Source organism: Tetrao urogallus (genome assembly GCF_951394365.1).
Source record: "Tetrao urogallus genome assembly, chromosome: 1".
In the NCBI taxonomy this organism is placed as follows: domain Eukaryota; kingdom Metazoa; phylum Chordata; class Aves; order Galliformes; family Phasianidae; genus Tetrao; species Tetrao urogallus.
Genome location: NC_136813.1, coordinates 126,150,093 through 126,177,616, shown reverse-complemented (window position 1 = coordinate 126,177,616; position 27,524 = coordinate 126,150,093). Strand labels below are relative to the sequence as shown.

The 27,524-nt window shown below is 44.3% G+C and overlaps 2 protein-coding genes across 2 annotated transcripts; one reads left to right on the top strand and one right to left on the bottom strand.

Annotated features, from left to right (window-relative positions):
- Positions 1-111: 111 nt before the first annotated feature.
- CYB5R3 (cytochrome b5 reductase 3) lies at positions 112-12,786 on the bottom strand (the record flags this gene model as incomplete). Its single annotated transcript, XM_079538344.1, has 9 exons — positions 112-284; positions 1,667-1,766; positions 4,095-4,180; positions 4,306-4,389; positions 4,718-4,847; positions 5,494-5,600; positions 7,607-7,679; positions 10,586-10,717; positions 12,766-12,786. 9 exons carry the CDS (start codon positions 12,784-12,786, stop codon positions 112-114), a joined length of 906 nt encoding a protein of 301 aa, XP_079394470.1.
- Positions 12,787-12,942: 156 nt separating this feature from the next.
- Positions 12,943-25,777, top strand: LOC306959043 (poly(U)-specific endoribonuclease-A-like; the record flags this gene model as incomplete). The annotated part of the gene is made up of 8 exons (XM_079550724.1): positions 12,943-12,987; positions 14,121-14,221; positions 21,228-21,327; positions 22,726-22,837; positions 24,000-24,121; positions 24,198-24,310; positions 24,924-25,077; positions 25,520-25,777. 8 exons carry the CDS (start codon positions 12,943-12,945, stop codon positions 25,775-25,777), a joined length of 1,005 nt encoding a protein of 334 aa, XP_079406850.1.
- Positions 25,778-27,524: the final 1,747 nt, after the last annotated feature.

The window sequence follows — 27,524 nt, the reverse complement described above, 5'->3', positions numbered from 1 at the left end:
ATGTAAATGTAGCTTCCCAGCACTGTGCATCAGCCATCTCTAACTTTCTCTTGTTCCCCATTAACTGTTTTTCTTTCCTTCCTCACAAGACCACTGAAGTAACAGCCTTCATTAGAAGGAGAACCTCATGTCCTTGGCATAGCCCAGTTTGTCCAGGTTGGGAATGCACGCGTACTGGATCATGGGAGGAGGTCCACACATGAGGATCAGAACATCGCTCTGAGGTGGGGGCAGGTGGTCTCTGATCATATCTTGATTCACAAATCCTTGGCTGTAATCCCAATCTGTTGGGGAAAAAAAGAGAAGGAGAGAAGGAGAGAAGGAGAGAAGGGGAGAAGGGGAGAAGGGGAGAAGGGGAGAAGGGGAGAAGGGGGGAAGGGGGGAAGGGGGGAAGGGGGGAAGGGGAGAAGGGGGGAAGGGGAGGGGGAGAGGGAGAGGGAGGGGAGGGGAGGGGAGGGGAGGGGAGGGGAGGGGAGGGGAGGGGAGGGGAGGGGAGGGGAGGGGAGGGGAGGGGAGGGGAGGGGAGGGGAGGGGAGGGGAGGGGGGGGAGGGGGGGGAGGGGAGGGGGGGGAGGGGAGGGGGGGGAGGGGAGGGGAGGGGAGGGGAGGGGAGGGGAGGGGAGGGGAGGAGAGGAGAGGAGAGGAGAGGAGAGGAGAGGAGAGGAGAGGAGAGGAGAGGAGAGGAGAGGAGAGGAGAGGAGAGGAGAGGAGAGGAGAGGAGAGGAGAGGAGAGGAGAGGAGAGGAGAGGAGAGGAGAGGAGAGGAGAGGAGAGGAGAGGAGAGGAGAGGAGAGGAGAGAAAGCAGGGGGAGGCAGAGAAGGAAAAGATAGATACAGGTCACTTTATTATAAACTGTGTGCATCTGTATTTTTTTTAGTAAAACTGCAGCCCGTAGCATTTGCGCTCTCCTGCTAAAAGGAAAATGTGCCCCTTATGCTTTTAAAATGGGATTGATGCATGGAGAAAACAAAAGTGAATTTTTAAGAAAGCGTTCTAAAAGCCCCAAGGAAATATCAAGCAAAGTTGTGAAAAGAATATGAATCTTTTGAGCTCCAGCCGCATGAAACAAACAGCAACATCCATCCTCCTTAATACACTGCTATCCAAGCTGCCTTAGAAATGCAGGGAGAACGCTTATTGTAGAAAATGACATGGGAGCACCAGACTCCAGGGATGGTTAAGACTCTCCCCACCATCATGTCACAGTTCAGCCTGGTTTCCGTGGCCAAGAATATGCCTTCCACAGTGTCATGGTCACAAGGTAAGAGAAAGCACGTGGCTCTTCCCTCTCTGCTCCAAGCTACCAGTGAATGGAGTGTGACTCTCCTCTGATGGGGGTGGGCATGACATAGCAGGAGAAAGGAAGGTCACCTTGGATCACAGTAGATAATGGTTAATATTCACGTGTAGTCACAGGATGAACATAACACTATCGTTCCCTTCAGGTGAGCTTCATAGGTATGGAAACACTGTCAGATAACATCTAGAGCTTCTGTGCACAACTGTGTGAAGAAAGAAGCTGCTGGATGCATTCAGTATTGCGTGAACACAACTCATCAAGAAACAAAGGAGCTCAGAAATACACACAGTGCAGCATTTCTCCTGTCAGACATGTGCATTAGTACCCATAACTTAAGCTTCAGTAGAGATAGCGTGACAGATCTTACTTTCAGGTGCTTTATCCAGTGTATACCAACACTTAAAACGGTTGGGGTGCTGAACCTGAATCTCTTCCAGCTCTGAACGTTGCAGGATATCCTTCTCAGTCTGCCGGGTAAAGGAAACACTGGTTATGTTTATGGCTCTGCATTTGAATGCAGCCCTCAGATGGCCACTACAGTTCTGTGTAGTTTTGTGAGATGGTACAGATTATTTAACCCTGTTTTAAAGATTGAAGAGAGCCTGTAAATGCAAATTATTTCCATGATGATCCCATTGCAGAACTTGCCCAAATTCTAGCCCCATAATTCCTTCCTTCGAAACAGTAAGACAAAGCAATACCTGTATCAAAACACAGAACTCATTACAGAATCAGTGATAACACTTAAGAACGAGCCCTTCCTTAACACCTACATTAGAAAAGTGGCTTTCATTAAACAAAAACAAACAACTAACCATGACTACGTGTGTATTTTCCTACCCTCCAAATTCTGCCTTTCAATCAGGAAATAAAAAGGACAATTTTTCACCTCCACCACTTTAAATTTCATCAGCACTGCCATATGGAGATGCTCAGTTTTTAAACAAGATGTGGAACAACCAATAACCAAGGAGGTACTGAGATCTCACTGGAACAACAAAGGCTGTGCAAGTTCTGCTCCTCTCTGATGAAACACCATCAAAGGCCAAAAGAAAACCTTACTCCCATAAAAGCAGCCACAGTTTGGGAAGGAGGGTAAGGGCAGAGACTAAAACTGGCATCCTCCTCCACAGCCTTAATAATTTGGCACTGAGGACATGACAACGTCTGGGCTGTGGGGGTGATGAGGAACGTGCCAACACCTATTGCCAGGAAGGCTCCTGTTTCTGGACCTGCAGCTGCACGGCTTCCAGAAGGGCTGTAACTGGGTCTGACCAGCTCCAAGTGGGCTGCTATGAGCCCAGTACGCTGTCTTCTGTAACCCAACACAGCTCCTTCAGCAGGGTCAAAATAGAACATGTACAAAAAATACTTTATAGCATTAAATATTAAAAAAAAAAAAAAAGCCTAGTCTGTAGGCTTTCATGCCTGTCCATCTGCTTTATATTTGTGCAGTGCTTGGGTACAGGGACTCCTTAAAGCCAACAACTGATGTTTACACAGCCTGTTGCTAATACACAGGCAACTGTTTCTCTCAAAAAAAACCTCCTCCTCGCAAGAAGCAATAGGATTTCTAGGTTGCTAGAACAGCTCAAGTTCTATGTTAGTCATTCTGAATTAACTCACAGCAAATCCCAAATCCTGATCCTCTACCAGCCCAGAGACCTACTGCATTTTGTGCCAGCTTCAAGCACTCAGCAGACATCAAATGCTGCAGCTGCATCACCCAGTGCCCGAGGGCACTCCAAAAGCACTTAGGAAGGTGCCTTATTACTGTAGTAAAGCACCAGAATAGGGCAGTTGTTGGCACTTGGATCATTGCTTCTGGGTAGAAAAAAAACCAAAAAGTATTTTTTGTACATGTTCTATTTTGACCCTGCTGAAGGACCTGTGTTGGGTTACAGAAGACAGCGTACTGGGCTCATAGCAGTTCTGTAATACAGATATAGTCCGCAGGAAATGGGATACAGTGAATACCAGAGGAAAGAAGAACAAAGAAGGAAAGCCTAAAGAAGCTAAGAAACACAGGCAGGAAAAAAACTCTCATAATTCAGGAGCAGAAATTCACGATGAGGGAGTTTTGAAAACAAAAAGATGAGCACCAGAAGAATGTCAGGCCAAGGAGGGGCGTGCAGTTCAGCTGCACACCACCACTTGGATTGCCTGGTCAACCAAGAAATCCCTCTATCACAAGAACATTATGTGTCAAAAGGATCTTCCCTTTTTCCAGCAGCAAAGTATGATACAGCTCAAAGAGTGAACAAAACATATGAAACACTGATGGAGGGAATAAAACTGAAAGGAAACAGCTGTGCAGAACCCCAGCTCTATAGTCAAGGAAGCTGCTGGAGATCAGTTTTAATTTTAGCTCACATAAAGCATTCTCAAGAAGACTCCTCTTACAAAGCCTGCTCTGAAGTTGGGAAGATTCAGTTGCTGAAGGAGCCCAATGCCCACCTCTTCCATGTTTTCACTAAGAAAGACAGCTCTGAAAGTCTACCCAAAACGTATCAACTTGCACAGATGAATCCAGAGTTTTAAAACGTTCTAAATTAGAAACAGAACAATAAGATCCAGGACATTGAGCGTCAGCTGTGAGGACGGTAGCGCTTCAGCAGCCATGTTCAAAGAAGTAATTATAGTGCTTTAGATGGGAAGCTTTCAGCATTACTGTTCACTTCTCCCCTCGCAGCACATATTGCTGCACCACGCTTCCTCAGCAACAACTTCAGTTGCTGAGTGGAGCTGTGTTTGTTAAATAACACTTCATAAACAGAAATAAGGACAGAAATTACCTGGTTAGCAAACAGCAGCTGGCAAACCGTGGAGTCATCCTTGTCTTTCATGATTGCTCGAATGATCTGCAGCATAGGTGTTATCCCTGAAAGAGAAGTGCTGTAAGTGATGAGAGAAAGTAAAGGAGAAAGTGCAAAGGAGCAGGTGAGGGAAAGTATCAACAACATCTAGCAGGTGTCAGAGGCCAAAGATGAGTCTTCACACACGTACCAGTCCCACCTGCGATCATCCCCACATACTTCACTTTCTTAGTAACCGGTTGGGCTTTCTTTTCAGGTCGAATAGCAAACTCACCTAGAAGAGAGAGATGTGGAAAACAATGAAGTCAGCAGGAAACAGAGCCTGTGATCACTTCTCAGCATTTTTCAATTAACTGACGTTGTAAAACAGGGGCAGAAAACAGACAAAGGTGAACTGAAGACGTCACAAAGAAAAACAGAAATTCTGACAGTGTTTCAGGATCATGGCGTCAGACACTGACGTGAATCCTGATTCTGTGAGTACAGCATGAAGCTCTTACTAGTTGTATTTGTACTTGCTTAATACCCATAATGCCAATGATGTTCAGAAGCCCAGATTTTGTATCATTTACTCTGGATAAATTATATTTTCTGAGCTTTGCCTTTTCCTTTGTAGACAAGCAGGCCACTTGGTCCTCTGAAGTCAATGGTATCCCCTATTTTCAGGCTGTCTAAGTACTGAGACATCTTCCCTCCGTCAGGAAATTTCGGATGGACACCTTTCATGTAAACCTATGAAAAAAACAACGAAATAATTAATCTCACAGCACAAAAATGAGCACGTGTCCTTTTCTCTGCCATTCAGATATTCACGTAGCCATGTTCCTCATTCATAGGACACAATTACTACATAAAGAAATACTATCTAGACAGATTTGACTGACGATGAAAAAGAAGCACTGAGTTTTCCGATAAGGATTGAAATTACACTCTTGCCCTGATTTTGACCAAATCGGAATCGATCATCTGCCCTGTCTGCATCAGTAACAACAAAAATCCTCACCACCCTTAATAATGGTCACAAACAGCATATGGCATTAGCTGAAGAAGCAGACAGCTTACACAAGGTTAATCTCCTACTTCAGAAGCATTGAAAAATGCAAAAATGTATCTGCAAATCTGCAAATGTATACAGATTCTGGAAAATGGCCGTGTGCAAGTACAGGAAATTATGAAGTACCTTGTGAGACATGCTCACTAAAGAAGGGCGCGTAAAATGCCACAGGGATTGTAGATAATTGCACATTACTTGTTAGAATGGAAGTCCACAGGGGCACAGAGCAGAACAGAACCTGGCACACCAGGCTTCACAGGGCACTGCAGGCATGCAGGTGGATTCAGAAGTTGCCCAGCCTGTACAACAGCATGACATCCTTACCTTGATGACAAGATCCACGAAGCCCTTGTCATCGTCACTGGAAATCGGAGTGTAAGGTCTAATGACCAGCGCTCCATCGATCCGAGCAGACAGGTAGATATGCTGTCCTGGTTGTGGGGAGGAAGAAAAGCACTTTGCTTCCAAGGGATTTTTCTTTCGGTGACGCATCAGGAGGGCAGTTAGTGCACACGCCATTTCAAAGCTCTACCAACTACCTTTCTCCTTTGAAAGCAGCAATCGCATTTCGATCTCTCACACATTAGCTGAACTCTTTTCTCAATGCCTACGTTATAATGAAAAAGAAAATCCCTCTAGAATTTAACTCCTTGGAAAGGTTTTCCAATACCCTTACGAGACACAGCTGAAGAATACCCAGGGGAAATTTTTCATTATTTTAACACCATTAGGCCCCCACAACGGCTGTTTACAAGGGTGGATAGTGATAGGACAAGAGGGAATGGTTTTAAACTGAGACAAGGAAGGTTTAGGTTAGATATTGGAGGACGTTTTTCACACAGAGGGTGGTGACACACTGGAACAGGTTGCCCAAGGAGGTTGTGGAGGCATTCAAGGCCCGGCTGGACGTGGCTCTGGGCAGCCTGGTCTGGTAGTCAGTGATCCTGCACATAGCAGGGGGGTTGGAACTAGATGATCTTTGAGGTCCTTTTCAACCCAGACCATTCTATGATTCTATAACTAATGCCTCATAAGATGAACTTTACTCTCCAAAGATGTATGACACAGCTCCACTGCCTGTTGCAGGTACGCAAAAAGGGGACTTTACTGGGAGCTGTTTGTCACACTGGAGGGCCAGTGATGCTAACCAGTGGATGGATAAAGATGTGTAACCTGGTGACACTACCACTGTAGATCATAAATCTTGAAAGACAGGTATTAGGAAGAAATTCTTTATTGCGAGGGTGGTGAGACACTGAAACGGGTTGCCCAGTGAGGTTGTGAATACCCACTCTCTGTAATCATTCAAGGCCAGGCTGGATGGGGCTTTGAGCAACCTGATCTAGAGGGAGGTGTCCCTGCATACAGCAGGAGGTTGGAACTAGTTGATCTTAAAGGTGCCTTCCAACCCAAACCATTCTACGATGATTCTATGACAGTACTATTGTGCTTCTCTCTGAGGGAAAACATACTTTATGCCCTTATTCATTAGTGCTTTTCCTCCTCGCAGAAGGGCAGTTGCTGGGGAGCCTCCATAAAGCCACACAGAATCCAACTTTCCATGAGCAAGCTGTGTTTTTTCCTGTAACACCCTAGCTGGCTGGTAAAAGCCAAAAGCTGGTGCTGGACTAAACATGCACAGGACATTCCAGAATCTGTCCCATAGCTGCCACACCCACGACTCCCAGCTGCCTTGCTTCCCACGTCTTACACCAGCAAGCACCCCTGACCCACAGATGATCCAACAGGCATCTACAGCCTAAGTCCTTATTTAACACAAGTCACAGTGAAATGCACTTTACATAAGCAGTGAGAAGCAACAGCACTAAGCTAGTATGGAAGGCAATACGCCACATGGCAAGGCCTCAGGAAACATCTACTCCATGGTGACTAACAAGTTCCATGAGACTCAGAGCTTAGCAGACTAGCTGGTGAAATGCATGCCTTAGCTGGGAAGCATTGGGAACACTGCCTCAAGGGGATCACAGACGCCAAGTGCCATGGGACTAACACACACTGGAAAGTTAAGATTAGAAGAATACAAAGACCAATGCTTCCTTCTTCTACTGTCTTCCCAGAAAGAAGCTGGATGTACACTCTTGGTAAGAACACTGGATTTCAGGCACCACACTGACATCCAAGTCATTCAAGGGCAGGCTGGATGTGGCTCTAGGCAGCCTGGTCTGGTAGCTGGTGACCCTGCACATAACAGGGGGGTTGACACTACATGATCACGGTGGTTCTTTTCAACCCAGGCCATTCTAGGATTCTGTGATAATGTTATATGACTCACAGCACTGGGACAGTTTTGCAAAGCTCTAACAGACCAAGGCACACAGGCAGCATTGGAAATTCAACGGTTCAAAATGCAAGAAAAAAATCTCCCACAGTACAACTAACGTGGCTCTGATTCTCAGGAAGGAAAGCCAGAACGTACCTATTGGTAGACCCAGAACGTGATCCATGGAAGGGAGAGCAAACCGAAATCTCCTTGTGTCATGGCTTACTTCCTGAAAAACAAGAATAATCATCAGCTACATTGTTGGGATTTTGATTGTGATTTCTCCTGTAAAATCACTGCACCTGTGTGGCCTGCTGCAGGATTAAGTATTTAGGGGACAGCAATACTCTATCTGAAATTTCTGCATAATGTAACAACTGATCAACTGATAAATAAATTCTTGTAAAACTTAACTTTCCCTCAAAATGTTTTATTCATAAGTTTTTTACTTTCTTGTTGAAATTGAAGACGTACCGAAATACTGTTTTGATGAATATTTAAATGCTAATAGCAAAACTTAGTAAAGATACTCATACAGGTTAAGAATAAGCAATAGCTTTCTGAGCACTGTGAATACTACACTGCGTTCTATGCGGGGGCCACAAGTGAAAAACCTAAGCACTGTTCCAGATCTCATTAAACACACAGGAATTCAACAGCAACTGCACCATTTAAGATGGGCCAATGGTACTGGAACACGAGTATTTTGGTGCATCACAGCAGACAACTGTGAGCAACACTCAGAAATTCACAGCACCCCCATGCTTATGCCTAGTGCCTGCTGCAAGGCCAGGACGCGGAGCACGCTGCTCAGCAAGGTCTTAGACCGAGGCCACATCAGCAGCAGCCTTGAAACCATCTCCAGCACAAGGCCACCTCCCTGCGTTCCCAATGCCATCTCTCAGCATCTGGAAGCAAGCCCCTGGCCTCCAGCTGCCAGCGCATTTCTGCCTCAAGCTGTGGGTGCCAAGGACCTCACCAGGCTCACATCTGCAAACCGAGAGGTGGTGGACAGCTTTTTTGCAGGCTGGTGCTTAACTGTGTGATGCCAGCTTCTCCGAGTGCCAAATGGATCCTTACACTACTGGGACAAACACCAACCTTTCAGGTGGTGCCTAAGGGCAGCTGACAGGCAGAGGAAGCACTGAGTCTGCTTCCAACTGCTGAGCAAACTGATACGTTTGGCTTCCAGCTTTACCACAAAGATCTAGGCTGCGCTAATACACGCACAGACTTCACACAATGAGTTCCCCAGACCTGTGCTTTTCAAACCTCATAACTGCAGATACTGTTTCTTCCTACAGAACCTTTCTGAACACGCTCCTAGTGCTGTAGGGCAGCCAGTACACAAATTGCTGGCATTTCCAGCAATCACAGGACCATTTTTGTTTTTAGTAAAATCTAATCGCCTTCTGCATTTCTCTTGCCAGCCACACTTCTTGTTCTTTTGCTTCAGTTGCAAGCCCACAAGAAAAACTTTCTGCAAGGCCATATTCTCAACTGCACCATCAAAATACTTTCATCTAAGAAGAAGGAGCATATAGTCCCCAGCTACTCTCAGGAAAAAAAAAAGGAGTCAATTTGTTCATTGTTTTGTTTTAAACACAAATCATTTAGATGCTGTGTTGGTGAAGTCACCAAGAGCTTCACAGTTCCAAAAAGGGAATGATGAGTACCAACATGGCAATGGGAATAGTGAACACTTCTGAAATAGAAGGGCCTTTGGTTGGGCTGCAAGAGCTGCACTCTCCAAAGAAAAACTCCACATTTTCATCTCGCCACACGTCTTGAGTAGGCTCCACATCCACACTGAGTGCCACCACTGCCTTCCAACTTTTAAGACCTTAAGACCTTTAAGACCTTTTAAGACATTAAAAGGTTTCTGCGTAATGACAGCTGTGATCCAATTAAAGTGCTCCACTCGTTTAAGAGCTTGTAAATTACAAACTGTGGGTGTCAGAAATACTAATTTCATCCTCCTCGGACAGCTGGGTATGACAATCTTGAGTAGTTTAGTAGCACCAGATTTCTGGGAGGCTGTTACAAATTGCTGATGAAAATGCAGAACTACAGCTCTGCAGAAAAAGCACTTGTACCAAGTTAATCTCACTGATTAAACTACCACAGGCAGCAACACTTGAGGTGGTTATAGCAGAGCTGTTCCTTCCTCCCAAGATTAAAAAAGACTGCACGAAACACGACAACGGACTGAGAATAATCAGTATTTAGAAGAAAAAAAAAAATTGTGAATGATTTTCAGTTAGAAACAGATGCAGCAGAAACCTGCCAGCAGTCTGATTCTCAGAAGCACGTGCAGTGCCTCTAGCTTCCACCCCTTTCTGCAGTTAGGCAGCCTGTACCTGCCACCACGTGCTACACAGCTTATGAAAGAATGGGGAATGTATAATAACAGCATTGCTGCAGTATGCATGGGTAATAAATGCTGCATGGCAACCCTGCCCAAGCCATGGGGAAACTTTTGCTACCCAATAAACCAAAGACTCGGAACCAAATGATTGCTTTCTTTGACAGAAAGAACAAACGAAAGCCAAGCTCTCAGTGCACTCTGCATACCTTGAGGAAAGCTCAGTTACAGTCCAAAGTCCCTTTCATCAAAATCTTCTGATAACTTTTTGACCAGCTCATTGACTTAAGTCAACACTACAAATATCTTCAGGTATGACTACACACTGGAAAGCCAAGATTTCTGACCATCAGCTTATCCAAGGGAAATATGTATCTCTAACCTTTTGGGCCCTGTTTCCCCAAGCAGAGCTACCAACTTCTGGCAGCAATATCTGGTAATTTTAGAAATTCCTGCTGATGTACTCTACGACATGAGGCTCACTTGACAGAAACTATGAGTACAGTCATTTCCAAAGCATCCTGCACCACTCTAAGCTGGCTTGCAGGAATTTATGCCTGAGAACTCGCTCATGCTAGGCAAGGAGCATGTATAAATGAGTTCTTTGTTTAAAATACAGATATTTGCATGATTTTACCAGAAACAAAGCTAAGCAGCCTTCAAAAAATCTACTGTTCCCTGCTGCAACACTGCCCAAGATGTAGGCATCTGTCAGCATTTCACAGCATCCACGAGAGGTCCTGCTCAGCACTGCACATGCACATACGTACCTCTTTATCAATCAGCCTCAAAGCATACTTCACTTCAGGATCCTTCAGAGTGATTGCAGGACGAGGAGTCCCAAAAAGCCTCCGGACAGTGCTGTAGATGAGCCATATTGGGTATGTCACAACCCAACTCAGCTGTGGCACAGAGAGAGAGAGCATTAGACACATGTGTTCCTCAGCCCCTGCAGGCTCACACAGACAGGTGCCAGGCCAGCTGTGGGGCAGAGAGCTTCCTGTGACACCAGCTCAGTCCTCAGGCTGGCGTTGGGGTTTCCCTGCCTGCAAGCATCTCCCTGTGCTCCCCCATGTGCAGCAGAACCTCAGGCACCTAACACTGATACAAGTTCACCCAGTCTTGGGGAAGGAGAGCAAGCTGAGCTCCTGCTTCTCATAGCGATCCTCTTCAGCTCTATGATTTGTTATTTAATGCTTCAACACAGTAGAGGGGAAAATCACAAGGGTAGCCTTTGTGAAAAAAAGAAAGAAAAAAGAAAAAAGGGGGGGGATGATAGAGATCAAACTGAAAATAAAAACTGAGCAACGTACTTTGCCTGCATGCAGTGCTCTTTCTGATTCATGGAAGAAGGTGAAGTCTCAACTTTGCTTATAAAGGACCGGACCAGTGTTTTGGAATCACACTGCTGTCAGCCTGACAGCCTTCAGGAGGCTGCAAGGCGTACTACGTGACTGCCAAAATCATGGTAAGTGTACGATCAAGACAGTAATAAACTCTCGTCTCCTAAAATGCTGCTGCAAGAGACGTAAGAGCTATCAGCACCTGGTACAACTTGAAAGCATGCCATGCCACACGCACACTGCATTTTTCCACTTTTACTGCAAAAATTATGTCTAACGAAGCTGAAGCTCCTGCAGACCCATGAGATTATCGCAGCTCTAAGAAGGATTTTTGTTACTGAGTCACAGAACAGACAGACGGGGCATTTAAGACAGTGACAGAGCAGCAAATAACTCCTAATGGCAACCACAACAGCGAGGCCTAGTGGAGACAGTAAGCTGAATGTGGAAGAGATGCCGCTGCAAACAAGACATTAATGTATTAAAATAAATTAGTTTCATTTAAACACGTGGCTACCCAAAATGAACAAAGAGCAGCTGTGGTTTAGCAAATGAAAACGGGAATTAAAAACGCTTGGGCCTGGTTCCATTCCCAGGACCAATGTATAACAGGAGACAAGGGAGAGCTGTGTGTATATAACCTCAGAAGTCAGTTTCTCCACCCGTGTGCAGGAACAAGTTTTCTCCTATCTCTGCGAATAATTTTGAAGTCATCAGATGGCAAGCGTGAACTACCACAGCCACTCAGACAGATAGAAAGCCACTCTTCTTCGTAACCATCACCTTTGGAAGCAGGGCACCAACAGCTCCCACAGCATCGAGCTGAGTTCTGACAGTAATAACCACAGCCCCGCAAGCAGCCGTTTGTTACCCAGGGTTTAGCGGGACAGGAACGGCACAGCCGGTGTCTGACTGAGAACTAAAATAACTACCAGCTGATGAGCGGGAAAAAGAGAGCAACGAAGGGCTGAGCAGCTTCAAGAAGCCGTGCCTGCCATCCACAGCGTTCTCACACCCAACAGCGCTGGACGCGCCGCAGCCACAAAGCACGCAGCAACCTGAGCCCCCCGGGGGGGCAGCAGCGCCAGGCCGGGAGCCGCTCAGCGAAGCGCTGGTGACTCACGGCTGCTAACACAGGATAAGCGACAGAAAAAGAATTTTTATTAATGGCAGCAGAGCGGGGCGGGGGGCGGAACAAAGGCGGCCATGGCAGAAGCCGCGCTGGGGGCTGGCGGCCGCGGCACGGGCGGGGCAACGGCGGGATGGGGGCTCCACCCCTTCACACGGCCACCCGCGACGGAGCCGCGGCAGGAGGGGGCCGGGCCGCGCTCTCCCCCCTGCCTCGTCCCCGCGGCGAGGCGAGGCGCGGCTGGTCCCGCCCGGAGCACAGCCCGCCGCCGGGCCGTACCGGAAACCCGAGGAACCGGGAGGCGAAAGAGAAAAACCCGAGCCCCCCCGCACCGCAGCGCGGCTGCCACAACCCGGCTGCAGCGCCGGCACCGAGCGGGGCGAGCAAGCCGCGTCCGCCGCGTCCGCCGCGTCCGCCGCCCGCTCCCACGCAGGCAGATCCCGGCGACGCCGGGCCCCGCCACCGCCACGGCACTCACCGTGCTGAGCTGCGCCCCCATCGCTGCCCTCCAGCCCAAGCGCCGGCTCCGCCCCGCCAATCAGCGCCCGGCCTCCCCGCCGCACCGCCCCGCCGAGCGGTGCTCCGCCAATCCCCGCGGGCCACCAGGGGGCGCCGCGGCACCGCTGTGGCAGCGGGCGGGCCGTAGGCCTGCGGGATGGGCGCGGCGGGGCCGCAGTTGGGCCCCATCGGTACCGCCTGGGTAGGGCGGGCAGCTCCGGCCGCCTGAGCTGCAGTCCGTGCTGTTCCTTACCGCACAGGCTGGCGGGGATGGAGCGGCAAAACCGGGGTAGGGTGGGTGGAAATGGCGAAAGGAAAACCGGCCGCGTCCTCTGGACACGCTTCTGTTTCCCTCACCAAAGAAGGAATACATCTAAGAACCATTTCTGTTAGCTTCACCCCTTCTATGAGTCTGACCTTATCGCTTTATCATGTATACATATATATACATTTATATTCATAATGCTCTTTTGCCCATTATTAGCAAGATCATACAGACACACAATCATAGAACCACAGAATGGTTTGGGTTAGAAGGGACCTTAAAGATCACCCAGTTCCAACCCCATGCTGTGGGCAGGGCTGCCAACCAGCTCAGGCTGCCCAGAGGCCCATCCAGCCTGGCCTTGATTTCCTTCAGGGATGGGGCAACCACAGCTGCTATGGGCTGCTTTGCCAGGGCTTCACTGCCCTCTGAGTGAAGAGCTTCGCTTCGCTGTAACCTAAATCTCCCCTCTTTCAGTTTAAAACCATTCTCCTTGTCCTATCACTACACTCTCTGTTAAGGAGTTCCTCTACAGCTCTCTTACAGGCCCACTCTAAGTACTGTAAGGAAGATCACAGAATGGCCTGGGTTGGAAGGGACCTCAAGGATCATGAATCTCTAACCCCCTGCTACAGACAGGGCCTCCAACCTCCCCATTTAATACTAGACCAGGCTGCCCAGGGCCCCATCCAACCTGGCCTTGAACACCTCCAGGGATGGGGCATCCACAGCTTCTAGTAGCAATCGGGGAAAGCAAGAGGTATGCTCAGTAAACATCCAGTACCTTTGCTTCCTAAGCAACAGCTGAGTCCCAACATCTTTTCAAAATACAGAGAAGATAGCTTACCTCTATCAGCATCACCGTTCACTACACTGCTATACATAAGCCTGAACATCCCTCACTCATACACCTACAGAGTCAGTCCGTGCCTGCACCTCACTCAGAGTAAGGCTGTTGAGGTGGATGCATTTTTCAATGTGGTTCTCCTTATTTTCTGGGGAGGAAGTTTATGCAGCTCCCTGGCATCTGATTTTGAGAATAACATTTGGAGGAACTTCTTTCTTCCTAGGCAGTGGATGAAGAACCTCAGAACACATGCTCAATTCTCAGCTTCTGGTGTGGAGAAAAGTGCCCAGGTACCAGGGTGCCCAACACATGGCTTCCAAGTCCGTGAGTGGATCCAGTCCTTACTGTCTAGGCTGGAAGGCTAACAGCCTGGCATAGCAATGACAACATTCATCTGAAAAGCACAAGAATGGAGGTGTGGAACAAGGGAGCATGTTTTGGTCAGAACTCCTAAAATTTTGGTTTACACTGATGTGTACAAATTACTGACTAGTAAATAAATAAATTTGGAAGTCTGTGCTCAACACCTCAGAAACTCTTTCATAAATATGTAAACAGGCCTTAATTATTCCTAGACAATCTCTTCTAATAAAATCAAGGAAAGCATAAGCTTGAATCCTCGTATCAAGATAAAAAATAATGTGGCAACCAGGCACGGACTCAGATGTGAACGATCCAAGTCATTTATTACAGGTTCTCACATCACTTATATACATTCACGAGTTTCTTTTTTTTAGCTTTCCCATTTGCCTTTACATGTCAACAAAGTATTCCACAAACATTCCTTAAGCATGCCTACAGGTGCTTATCCGAAGAGAGCCATAGGCCATTTCTTTTGCTTTACTTCTAGAGATGTTCTTGGTTCTCAGCCTCACTTTCTCGTGCTGTTTATCTTGCTTCACAGCTGCTGCTCTGAATAGTCTTTCTTGTATTCCCACATAATAAAATAAAATAAAATAAAATAAAATAAAATAAAATAAAATAAAATAAAATAAAATAAAGTAAAATAAAATAAAGCTCATTTGTCCCTTTAGTCCCTCAGCCCAGACTGGGGTCCCAAGCCACCTGTGTCCCCAACCTCTTGCTTTATCCCAGTCTCTGGTTTGCTGGCTCCCTATCCTGTCAATGGAAATATTCATACATTCAGACGCCAACCATTAGTTACCTATTAAATCTGGGGATTAGCGCTGGTAAATAAAGGCAGGTCAGCAGGCCGAGCTGTCCACATCACCAGAAGGAAATGGGAAGGGTCTAAGTGGTGTTTGGCTGCAGGGATGGAATTACTCATTTCTGGCCTTTCTGTGACAGAGTTTGCCTGGCGGTGTCATCCTCTCTTGCTTTTTCCCTTTGAGGACAGCTGCTGCACCAGAAACTCCTAGCAAAAGTGGAGGAACTGTAACAGTATTGGCTGGAAAGAAGAAGGATTTTAGGATTAGTAGTTTGAAGCTTAGAAACCTGGGTAGGTAACTGAGAGACAGGCTAGGCACTGGGGCAATGGAACTTGGTGGGAATTAAACTACCAGGTAGGGCTCCAACTCAAAAATTAACTTTGTGAAGGCAGAAAGCTCCAAAGTCCCTGCTCCCTGCCCACAGTAGGGACGTGAGCTCCTCATCTCCTCCTCAACCCAGCAAGGTTCTTACTGGCCAGCCCAGGCTGCCTCTCTGCTGTCATTCTATCTGTCATTTCCCTCCTGGAGGAAAGTCAGGCAAAGGGCAGGAGAGAAGAGTTTCTCTAAACAAACAAACAATGGTCCATTGGCAGCCAAAGCAAAGCACTTTGTCCAGAAACACCCTCTTGGAGCAGCACAGACAGCCTATGTCCTTTAGAAATAGGCCTTATTCACAGGCTCCTGGCCTCGGTGACAGTCAGCACCTGATGCCTGAGATGGTTGTTCTGTTAGGTCGAGTGTCTGCCACATTCCCCTGGAAATGCCTAATATGAGCATGGTGACAGCAAATGTTCTTGCCATTCCCTTGCCAGAACAGAGCAACAGAGCAGAGGGAGTGTGATGTCATTTTTCTGCAACCAAAGCATGTTGCCTTATGGAAAGACTTGTTCAGCTTTAATACTGTTCTTGACAGGGAAACGTGGACCGGAGATACAGAACTATTTGTATAAACAGAAGTCTAGCGTCAAAATGTTTTGGCTTCTGTATACATACAAATATATATGTATATTCATAAACATTTATGGTTTGAAACCTAAAGCTGTGTTTTCAGGAACTAGTTACTACAAAGAAGAAAATGTATAAAAATATTAACCAAAACAAACTTTAAGCCACGCAAAGCTTTAATTTAGCCACGTAATGAATGCAAGCTTCCCAGAACAGGCACTGGCATGGGTGCTTGTGCACATGGCACCTGTCCCTGCTTGCTTCCAGTGATGCATGAAAAGGGCTGCCTTTGCAAAACATTTCCTGTCTATAATGCCTCCTGATGCTTACGAGGTCACAACTAACAATTATCAGCTGTTACACAGAGAGGCAAGCCACTTTTTTATTCCCCACCAGCTACTTTTTTGATCCATCTTTCATTACCAGCTTTCCTTCTGTTGTCATATAACAAGTGTATATAGACCAACAGCACTAGAGTCCACCTCAGACAAGTCCCTCAAACCAATAAATAATCCAGGGTTGATCCAGAAGTAATGACTTGACTCATGTATAAGGATATCAGGCTCAGACCTGAAAACCCTGACAGCGCGTCTCTGCTGTCGTTCCTGGTGCTATTGGTCCTCCCAGTCGCCTGCTGATAAGGAGCACAGTTGGTACAGGCAGCTCTGACTTCCTGGTCTGTGTGTGCATGTGGCAGCCAAGGCACAGGACGTGGTGTTGTGGCTGCACTCCACATTTCCTCCTGGGGTTTGGCACCTCCTGTCTTGTCTTTCTGAGTGACTGGAGGGGAAGGGAGGCAGCTCCACTTCCTGGACTACTGGAAGGACTTCTGAGCTCCAGCTTGCATTTTCCCTGCTCAGTGTTGTGCTACAAGAAAAACTCCTGCCTAGCATGGCTGATAGGTAAGAGAAAATCGTACTGATCTCTAACATGAAAGAGCAGTGGGAACAGGACATACTTGCATGGGAGACGTAGAAGGGAGTTGGGTGAAATGCAGTGCTGTTTGTATTCAGTGAGTTCTAGAACGTCCCTTCAGCCTGAAAAGGTGGCAAGTTCTGTAAAGACAAAAGAAACATAAATGGCTTTAACTAAATAAGGGAATGCTGTGATTTTGCTTGGATAGAGCTGATACGTAGAATCAGTCTTCCAAACCTGCACAGAACCTTGATGGTGTTCGCAAAGCAGCTGCCCATTGCCGTGTTTGTCTCTTGTAAAGGCTTTTTCATTTCCACCTACAAAACCCGCTGTATCGTGCTTTTGTATTTCAAATACTGAGTATATACTAAGAAAAGCATCACAGGAGAAAGACAGGCACACTGGCAGAAGTGGAAAACCAAGAGAATTGCTTATCTCTTCAATTAAACCTATGAGATGACAGCAGTATTTTGCATCATTTGAAATATCTTCTTTTAAGTGATTGAGAACTTCTTTTAAATGCTTGCTCATCAGACATTCCAAACTCTTTACTTCTCTACACTGAGATTAAAGGTTTTTTAATAATTGGATTCTGTTCAAAGGTCCTCTGAAGATAAATTTACTTCAGAGAAGATGCTCGACCAAATCTCCTTTTCCCTTGAAAGGCACCGTGTGACCCATTTGCAATACGTGTTTTTCTTGCTTTGACTTTATTGACTTTCTCACATGACTTTCCACAGATTCTTCTTACATTCTCTCCACCTCTTGAGTCATTTCTCATTTATAGCATTAAACACCTTCTTGCTGGGGAATTGTTTTATACATAATGAAAGTTTCATGCAGGAAAATGACTTGGAAAAACAAGCACATCCTCTCTAAGATTTCATGTTTCACCTGACATCTATAACAAGGTGCAAACATTAACTTCTTTTGCTCTAGTTGCACTGGTGTTGCATTGCGTACTATTGCAAGACCTTCCCCAAAAGCTTTTTTAGCTCTTACAACTGCAGGCCGAGTGTTCTTGGTTTTGGATGGCGCTTTGTGCACGTAAGGACCTCTGAGCAAGACTGCAGCTGGATAAGGTCCAATTGGGCAGATTTCTTGCATAGATCAAAGTTATTCTATGAGAAAACACCAGTCTAACAGCTGAGAGGCTTCACTGTAAGCAGGAGGCTGAGAATCAGTGACAAAAAAAAAAATCTGTTTTGAGTGATACATGCAATTATATTGAAAATCAGCACAAATACGCAATACTCTTTCTCAGGAAAGCTTTACTTAAACACTGCATGTAATGGATTTGCATAAGGATTTGCTTTTTGCATTTGTCCGACCTCATACGTGTAAGCTAAGTTTATGGTCCTTTTTTAAAGCAATAATCTCAAGAAAGAGCTTTTACGAGATGCCTATGTAAGTTGCTTTGTTTGGAAATTAGAGGGACAATTAAAACAGAGAGGAAGAGTCCACAGTGATGTTGCGGTAGCACCTAGCAGAGAATCAGGAAAGAAAAGATATTTATTTTATAAAATTAAATGCATGAAATATTCTGTAAGATTTCTAGAGGAGAAAAGATCAAGCAAAGCCCTACAGTTCTTTACAAATACAGGACAAATCTGTAAAGAGCAGACCAAGAATAAGCAGAAGGTATTGAAGGGATTACAGATTTCCTGCGTAGAAAAGAGACTTTTTTAAACTAAAATGCATACATACTAAAATATATGTTTATAGAATACTACACATAGAAGAAAAGAATATTGACAGCTCCACTGAAGTTTCACATACATTGGGTACATTGGATTCCTACCCACCACTGGTAGTTACTTCCAAGGTAAAGAACGTATTGAACATGATATGGCAGCACTCATCAGATGGAATGAGCTGATGCAGAGGAGCAGAGAAACCAGGAGTCCAGAAACCAGGAGGAAAGTGATGCAATAAAATTAGATGAGTCCAAGGGAACATGTAGTTCCCTTCTGGAGTTTGAAAACCAGCTCTTTACTGTTCTGGGAACTTGCTGATCCTGTTTCTGAGACTTCAGCCAAGCTGTTGAGATGAGCAGTTTTCTGCCTAATGTTGGTTTGTGAGCTCTTCTGAGAAGGAAGTCTTCTTATGACCCTGGAAAGAAGGTGGAAATACTACTGATATCAAATAAAAGCAAATGTGGTGGTGGCCTCTGTGACAGGTTGTGTTGCTGACTCTTGTGAAGCTGAGAGGCTGCACGGCCTGTGTCGATACCACAGTGCCACAGACACACATCTGCTGTGCAAGCAGAGCCAGGGGCTTGGGCAAGGCCAAACAGATATGCATATAAATACATCTGCTCTGTGACAGCCTCCTTCTGGTGCTCTGCAAGACCTATGCAAAAACTGTCCTTCTTTTAATGCTAGCAACAAACATATCCTTTGGCTCCCATATACTAGAATTTTTAGTTCTTCTCCTTCATTGGCACCTATTCAGGTACAGATCCAAATACATATACAGATACAGATTTTGTATATATACCATCCATCATCTTGAGGTAACACAGAGCTTGAGCCAAAACTGAAGGTCGGTGTCCCAACACAGCTGAGGTACACGTTGGCTCAGAAGTCCCATTGCAGTCAGACCTGGGTCTGGTCACCAAATATGACAGCTCTCAGCCATACCCTGCTGAGACAATTTGCTTTCCCCACTAAATAAAACCGGATATAAGATTATATAAGGCCCTTAACCATAGGATATGAATTCCTTTGGGCAACTGGCTTTCAAGGAGTTAAGTGCAGACTGCTTATGCTTTTCAGGATTTTAATCCTGGGTTGTTGAGCTCCATCCCACAGCTACTCAGACAATTCTGTAGAAAAAGTCTTGCTCAATATTTGTGAAAAATGTTCCATCTCTCCAGGCACTGTTTGCTATCTTTTGTTTCCTGCTGAAGCATGTAGCTTAGACTAGTATCTTCATATCCATCCACAAAGTACAATCCAGGACAGAAGACACACGATGTCTTGCTGTTTGCTTCTCAACTGATATCCAACTACTTGATTAATGCCTTTGTTTCTGCAATGCCTTCCCCCCTGCCAACAACAGGGTGTGCCTATCTGGCTCACTTTCACTCTTCCTTGCTTTCAAGCTGCCTTGAATCTAGGTTGCCAAGTCAGAAAACTGTGATCTTATCACTACACCTGCTTGCTCTTTCTGCTAGAGAGCATGGAATCTGTCACTGGTCAAAGGATGCAGCATGTGTCTCCATCCTGACCAGAACAGGAGAATAGGACAGAGCAATTAACAAACTGGAGGCTCAGAGCTGGACTTGAAGATGCCTTGGTCTGATATAAAAGCATCTGTTATTAAAATCATTAGAGATTTCTCAAATGATTGTTTGAAAGACAAATTTCAGCACTTCTTCATAACATCTGCTTTGGAGGAGAAATTTAAATTTATTGGGGTGTTCTCCTCTAGGCATTGATGCATGTGCAAACAATTAGTTCAACTGTCATTTCAAGATTAATTCACCTCTCTTTCTTCTCTCTGTTCTTGGTGGAAAAGATCTGTGATATTATCTCTTATTGTGGACATAATGCCCTGGACCTGAAGCTACCTTTGGGCAGTTCATCACAATAGCAAACCTCCTCAATTCTTGTTGGTAGGTGGATGGATAGACTTCTGAAATCTGTACACTACTATGCAGGACAGAAGTCCAATAAAATCAGGAAGGGACCAGTTTGGATAGATTTATAAGAAATATTTGAGGTCAGTGCATGCAAGGATTTTATTGTATACAGACACTATGTTTGGAGTCATAGTCCCCCTTCATCCTTCTAGCTTCATGCTGGGATAACTATGCATGTGGGTAAAGAAAAGCATCTCTAGTGTGGAGAAAGAGTGTATATAAGATTACTAGAAAAGCATCAAAGAGAAAGTTCTTTGCCTTCTGTTTTCCTGGGTGGGTAACAACCTTCTGCTTGCTTCTGGTTTGTACACAGAACCCTTCCCAATGAAACAACACCATCTTATTTTTATTTCACTGCATGGGAAGTACAGCATGTTGCTAAGAACTTTGTTAAAACGTGTTCTAAAAAAACCTTAGGGAAGACTCACATTTTCTTACAGGTTACCTGCATTCTTTAGATATTAAAATTGACCATAAGCTCAATGGTTTTTAGAGCAGATTGACAGAAAGATGTAGGGACAAGAGAAAGCCCTCCTGTTGACAAGCTGGAGTCCAGATCATGGTTAGAGTAACACCAGAAGATTCTATAAGTGACTTTCAAAAATAATAGTAAATGTCTTCTTTAACATGTGCATTTCTCCGTATTTCTTGGCAGGAAGGCCTTAAATCATGAACTTTCTAAACTTTTCAATGAGATGTGGGATATGGATGTTAATCGCTTTGCACCTGGGAAAGATTATGCAATTGAACTGCAGGTAACCAATTGCTAAGTGACATGAGGATGTGCAGAATGGTATTGTAAGAAAAAATGTCTGTGAAGCTGCCTTTTGCTAAATGAGTTGCTTATGCTTCATCATTTCTATTAATGGCCTAGGCAAGACTTACAAATGATAATTAGGAGAGGGAATAGTGCAGAGAACTTGTTAATGTTCCACAGTACCCAGAAGCTGGTGGCATCTCTCAGGTGTCTGTCCTGAGCCCTCAAATATTCATCTGTGATGAGAGCAAACTGTGATAATGCAGATGACATGCTCAAGGTCAGGGCTGCCCTTCATCTGGACCTCGGCAGGCTGAAGAAACATCATGAAATTCAAGAAGGACAAATGCAAATGAAACAAAAAAAGTTGTGAAATCTCCTTCTGTGAACGTTTTCAATATTCAACAGAATGACACCCAGAGCAATGTAGTCTGAATTCAATGTTAACCATACTTTGAGCAGGACTAGAGATGTTCTGAGGTCTCCTCTACCCTGGATAATTCAGTGCATATGGTTATGTGTGTGCATCTGTGTATGAATGCTTGTGTGTGCAACCTGGGTAGCTTGCATTAACAGACAAGTGGAGGCAGGTTCCAAGACATTTCTGAGGGAACGAGGGAGGAAAATGAAGAATTCCTGGTTCTCAGCTGGAGTGTGGAGAGTGGAGTAGCAGATGTGTGAGAAAGGAGGGTTTCAGGGTTGTTGTTGCTCCTGATGTTGATAATAAAATTGAAAGAGACTTACCTCTAGCCAAAGTGCATGCAGGGAAAGCTCTCTGGCACGCTTTCCCCATTTCACAGAGCAAGGCTCTAGCTTCTCCTTGCCTGTGTTAACTTGCATATATTCATCTTTTCTCTTCCTTCCTTAAGAATGCCTTTTGTGGAACAGAAACTTGAAAATCGTTGGAAAGCCACATCTGTTTTGGATGTGCTTATTGGTCACATTAATTAAAACATTCGCTTTTAAGCAATCAACCAGAAGTCTTTGAAAATTTTGGAGCACAACCATGCACCAGTCCGAAGATGACAGAACAGCACAGATGCCTCAGCTCCACCCTGGCACTGGGGCAATTGCTGGGACAGTGGTCAGAAAGAAAGAGAGGATGAAGGCTGAGCCTAAGGGAGACACAGTAGTTACTGATCCATCACAGGGATGCATTACAATCATTTGTGAACGAGAGTCAACAGAGAAATTTCAGTCTTCTGCAGTGTCAGAGATTATATCTTTCTTGCTGGCAGATCCTCAGTAATATCTTTTCTTGTTTTGTAGGACAACAGTTCCTAACATAAGACCCTGAGAGGATAGTGCTTTTTGTTTTCATTATTACAAAGGCAGCTGCTGTCTGCTCTGAGAACATTTTCCTTCTGTTGTTGTTTCATTCTGGTGTTTCTCCCAGGGAAAAGCAGATGCTGTACAGCAAGGTGACAGTGCTGTCCGGGACAGTGCAGCCAGACATCTGTTTCATTACGTAAATGAAGAACGCCTGAAGAACACAAAAACTTTTGCAAGTGAGACCTGTTCTTTTATTAATGGTGGAAGTGACATGAAGAATCTGTGTTGGTTTTATGTGTTTACCTAAAACATAACATTGCATATAATTTGGATGATCAGATGAGCAGAAAATGAGGTTCATCAGACTGCATGTCATTTGAAGGTAGTCTCCCCAGTGTTTACAGTCTAAGTTGTCTGTAGTCTCGGTGTCAGGAAGAGCACCCTTTTCTGCTATAGTCAAGATCTGAATTTCTCTGAGGCTCTCCAACTGCAAAGCAAAATGGATGAAAGTCTTGTCATTCCTTTGATGTTATTCCATGTACTGAAAAAGATGTTAAAGTCATCTTTCCTCCTTTGTTCACAGCTCCTAGCACTTCAAACAGCATCAGATTCACAGCTACGTTGAACTCTTGCGCTCCCATTAGGGCTATATTTCAAGCATGCAAGCATGTCTATCAGTAATGTTTCCTTTCCTGGCTTTTCTTTTCCTTAGGTGGGGCTGCAGTATGTTGCTCAGCCGATCAAACAGCTGGCATAATGAGCACATGCTGTGTTCCCATACTCCTCACTGAGCTCACAATCCAGCCCCTCATGAGCACAGCTAAGTACTGAACCTGAGCTACTTCAGCTCTCTAACCTGGCAGAGAATTACTTACATTTTGGAACTCAAGTGGTTTTTTTATTATCTTATGGGCTGAATCTATCTGCTGAATCTACTGGACCAGGGGCAGCTGAAGTGATGGGAGGCAGTGGGTGGCAAGAGGGGTGCACCAGGGAGAATAAAATCATCCATTCAGTGGCTGTGAGCTCAACCTCAGGTCATCTTATGTAGGTTCATGCTGAAATAATGCCTTCAAAGCCTTCTGCTAGCATAATGCAACTTCATAAGAGTCAGTCTGTAATTTAGGTGCTCATATATATAAATATATACATATTTAATTTATTTGTTTGAAGAAGCTCATTATCGTTTCAGCCAGTTATTTCCATTAGGGAGTACTGAGGTGTTTAACCTAAAAACAATTGATCTGGTACTGAGCCACTCCAGTGAGAATGAAATCTGACACATAAAGGAACGTCCTTCCTTCCCTATTATATGACAGCTTTTTATAATGACTCTAAAAACTGGGTCACAGGTACGATTAATGTCTTTTTTCATCATAAGTTTCTCTTTTTTTGAAGCCTTTATTTCCTTATTGGACAATTATGAGACATCAACTGGAGTAGAAGAAGTAGTGACTCTAGAAGAAATAGCTGAAAACAATTGCTTTCTTGATGCTATCTTAATGACTGGAGTAATGAAAGTGAGTAATGAATTCAGTTTTTGTCACTGAAGACACTGAATTACAGACACACATATCTTTGTTTTCTATCCTTCAGCTAGCTCATGAGTATCTGCTTAAAAAAAAACTAGCAAAGCCAAACCTTGTTGATTTCAAGCATCAGCTCTATGACATCTGGTTCCAGCTCTATCCCAGGAAAGAAGGAGACAGGTATGTCTAATGAATCTCTACACTATTCTGATTTATGCAACTGCAAGCCTGAGTTCATTAATTACACACTGAACTGGAAGGCAGTCTCAGGATGTGGCCTAAGGCAGTGTACGCTGATCCCACGCAGATCATGTTAAAGACTTACTGATCAGATATTAATGATGTTGACCCTTGGGGTGCAGTGCTGCTGACTGAGATCCAGGTGGACTTGCTATCTCTAGTCACAGGCGTTCAAGTGCAAACGTTGATCCACTTTTCAATCCCCTACACCATCTGCTTTTCTAAACTATACTTCATGTGTTTGTCCGTATGGCTGTTTCAGGAGATTGTGTCAAAAGCCTGACTAAAATCAGGATAAGCAGCAGTGATACATCTGTGGCTTTTACTAACAGTCTTCGTCATCAAATAGAGTTTTAGGCTTTGTGAATAGACTGCATTGGGAGTTTTGTGCAAAGCAAGAAGGAAAACCCAACAACCCCCAAACTAATCCTGACACATCTACTGTTCACAGATGAATCTAGACAAGCTTGTGCACTTTTCCTTTTACATTACTGAATTTTAACTACTTAAACAAATAAAATACGTATGTATTATTATTTTTTTTTTATTACAGACCTGATTCTTGTGGTTTTGAACATGTTTTTGTTGGAGAAACAAGGCACGGTAAACAGATCTTAGGTTTGCACAACTGGGTGCAATTTTATCTTCAGGAAAAGCATAAACAAATTGACTACAAGGGATACATCACTCGGAAGAATAAAACCAGGGTAAGAATGAGCAGGGTGGCCCTGAAAATAAGATCAGTAGATGCTCAGAGGAAAAGTGAGTTAATGAATCAGGGCACCATGATGCAGACAGTGTTGAATTTTTCCCTATATATGTCTAGTTACAGCTGCAGTCACTGACAAATACCCTCTCATCCTCTTCCTACCGTCATCTGTGGTTATTGTACATGCAGCAGGTGTCTGCATTTCTGGAACCCTTCAAGGTATCTTTGTGCCAAAAGGCTGGGAGCCCAGTTATTCAAACAAAACAAAGTTCACTGGTTTAAACTGCTTTCCATCTATTGTCCTCAGAGGTGCAAAGTTAACCTGGGTGGGAAAGGTAGAGCAGTTTAGAAGTTGTAGAACCATGAACAGGAAGAATTGTACCTGCAAGCCAGAATCTGATGTATTGGAGATTATTGCATTGTTATTTTTATGCTTTCAGCCTGATAGAGATGACCAAGTTTTGAGCATCCAATTCAGCTGGAAGGGCTCAGTCAAACCAATTGGAAGCACCTTTATTGGTGTCAGCCCCGAGTTTGAATTTGCCCTTTACACCATCATTTTTCTGCTGTCTGAAGAAAGAGTCACACGTGAAACAGTGAAGATAGAAGAGTATGAGCTACAGATTGTTGTTTGTCGCCATGGGCGCCACATTGGAACGGCATATCCAGTACTCCTCAACACCAGTAATGAAGACTAGTAGGCACAGTGATCAGGCAACATTTCTTCCTTTCTTTTTTGGTGGAGAGGAGGGAGTAAATTGATGTGTTGTTTTGTACAATTCATTTCTAGTATAAATTTATGAGTTGTTCCCTTTTGATTTGCCGTGAAGTGTTGAATCAATAACGTGCCACATTGAAGTGTCTGACCCACCTTGAAATATGCTTGTTTTCAGATTAAAGTCTGTGTTAGACTTGTATCAGCCTTCCTGAATGCATTTTACTTTTCACCAGAGAATAGAATTTAGAAAAGATCACAATTATTTCTCTTATTTGTTAGCCACTGCATATTTGAAAGAGCAGTAACCACACATCTCTTACATTTTCCCTTCTAGACAGGACCTTTGGTTTGGAACAATCTGAACCACAGCATTTTGTTTTTTTGTTTTTGTTTTTTTTTCTCATCTCCTCATTTCATTAGAGGTTAATTTCAAATGGAATTTTACAATTGCAGTGCCTGGAATATGCAGTAAACACGTTCAACTGTGAGAATGATCATCAGATCAATGGCAAGTCTGTCACTGCATCCAGGTTTTGGCCTGCTTCCAGATGCCACAGTAGGCTTTATCTCACCTAACTTTAAAAGTCCCTGATACAGGCACACCTGTTTTGCATTACAGTCAGTGATGTCTGCAGTCACTTATCTGCTTGTGTAATGTGTGTTAAGTTAATTGTCCTGTATAATCCATTGACAATAATAAGATACCACTGGGAGCGCTGGACCTATTCCTGGACATGATCACTTGTCCTGCTGATGCAGATGTTTTCTTCCAAAATGCATTCAATAGTCCAAAGAAGGGAATATGATAGATTTCCTTATCATGGCAGTGCAGACACAGGCAGATGTTGACACACTCTGGGAGAGACCAGGATTGCTTAAATATTCACATCCTACAATTACTTTTTCAAAGAAGTGAGGAAACTCCTGATGCATATTTTCTCTCAACACATGATTTGCAAATTTCTGCACATAATTTTCATGAGTTTGAGTGCTGAAGTTACAAGTCTAGCTAACCAAACCAATGCTGGGAATATGCAAATTAAGAAAAGAAACATTCAGAGATACCTTATTATGCAAGGTGGAGGCTGACATGTCAGTGACAGCAAGTTACTCTTGTTCCAAGCACAAAAAAATTATTAAACATGGAAGAAAGTGAGTAGACATAGAGTCGCTACCATGGAATATTTTCTGATGCCTCTGGCCAGAGACTTCCACATGATGTTGCCAGACCACTGCATGCTCATTTCTGCTCTTGGTGCCTCGCATTGGTACTGGAGTGCCCTGCAGTAAATGCTTTACGGTATTTTCTTTGACAGAAAAACCACAGACACAAAAAAAAAAAAACAAAGCAAGCAAACAAACAAAAACAGATGATGTTATAATTGGATGTTAAGATTATGCTACAAGAGATACGTATAAAGCCAGCTTACACGGAGTCAAACAGCCACCCCCAGTTTCTGCAATCTTCTATTTTTTGAGGTGTAACAGTATTCAGAAGCCTCTGAAACTTGTAAATCCATCCTAATAGGAAAGAGTGTACACTGTTGGGAAATTGCTACAGAGCATCATCAGGTCTCAACAATAGCCCAAGTAGTAGTAATAAAAGGCAACAAATAAATTGCACAAATTCTTTAAGGTAATGTCAAAGAATAATTGTTACATTTTTAGTTTACACTGACAGAAAGTAATTAGATCTGCATCATTCTCAAATTATGACTTCTGTGCAA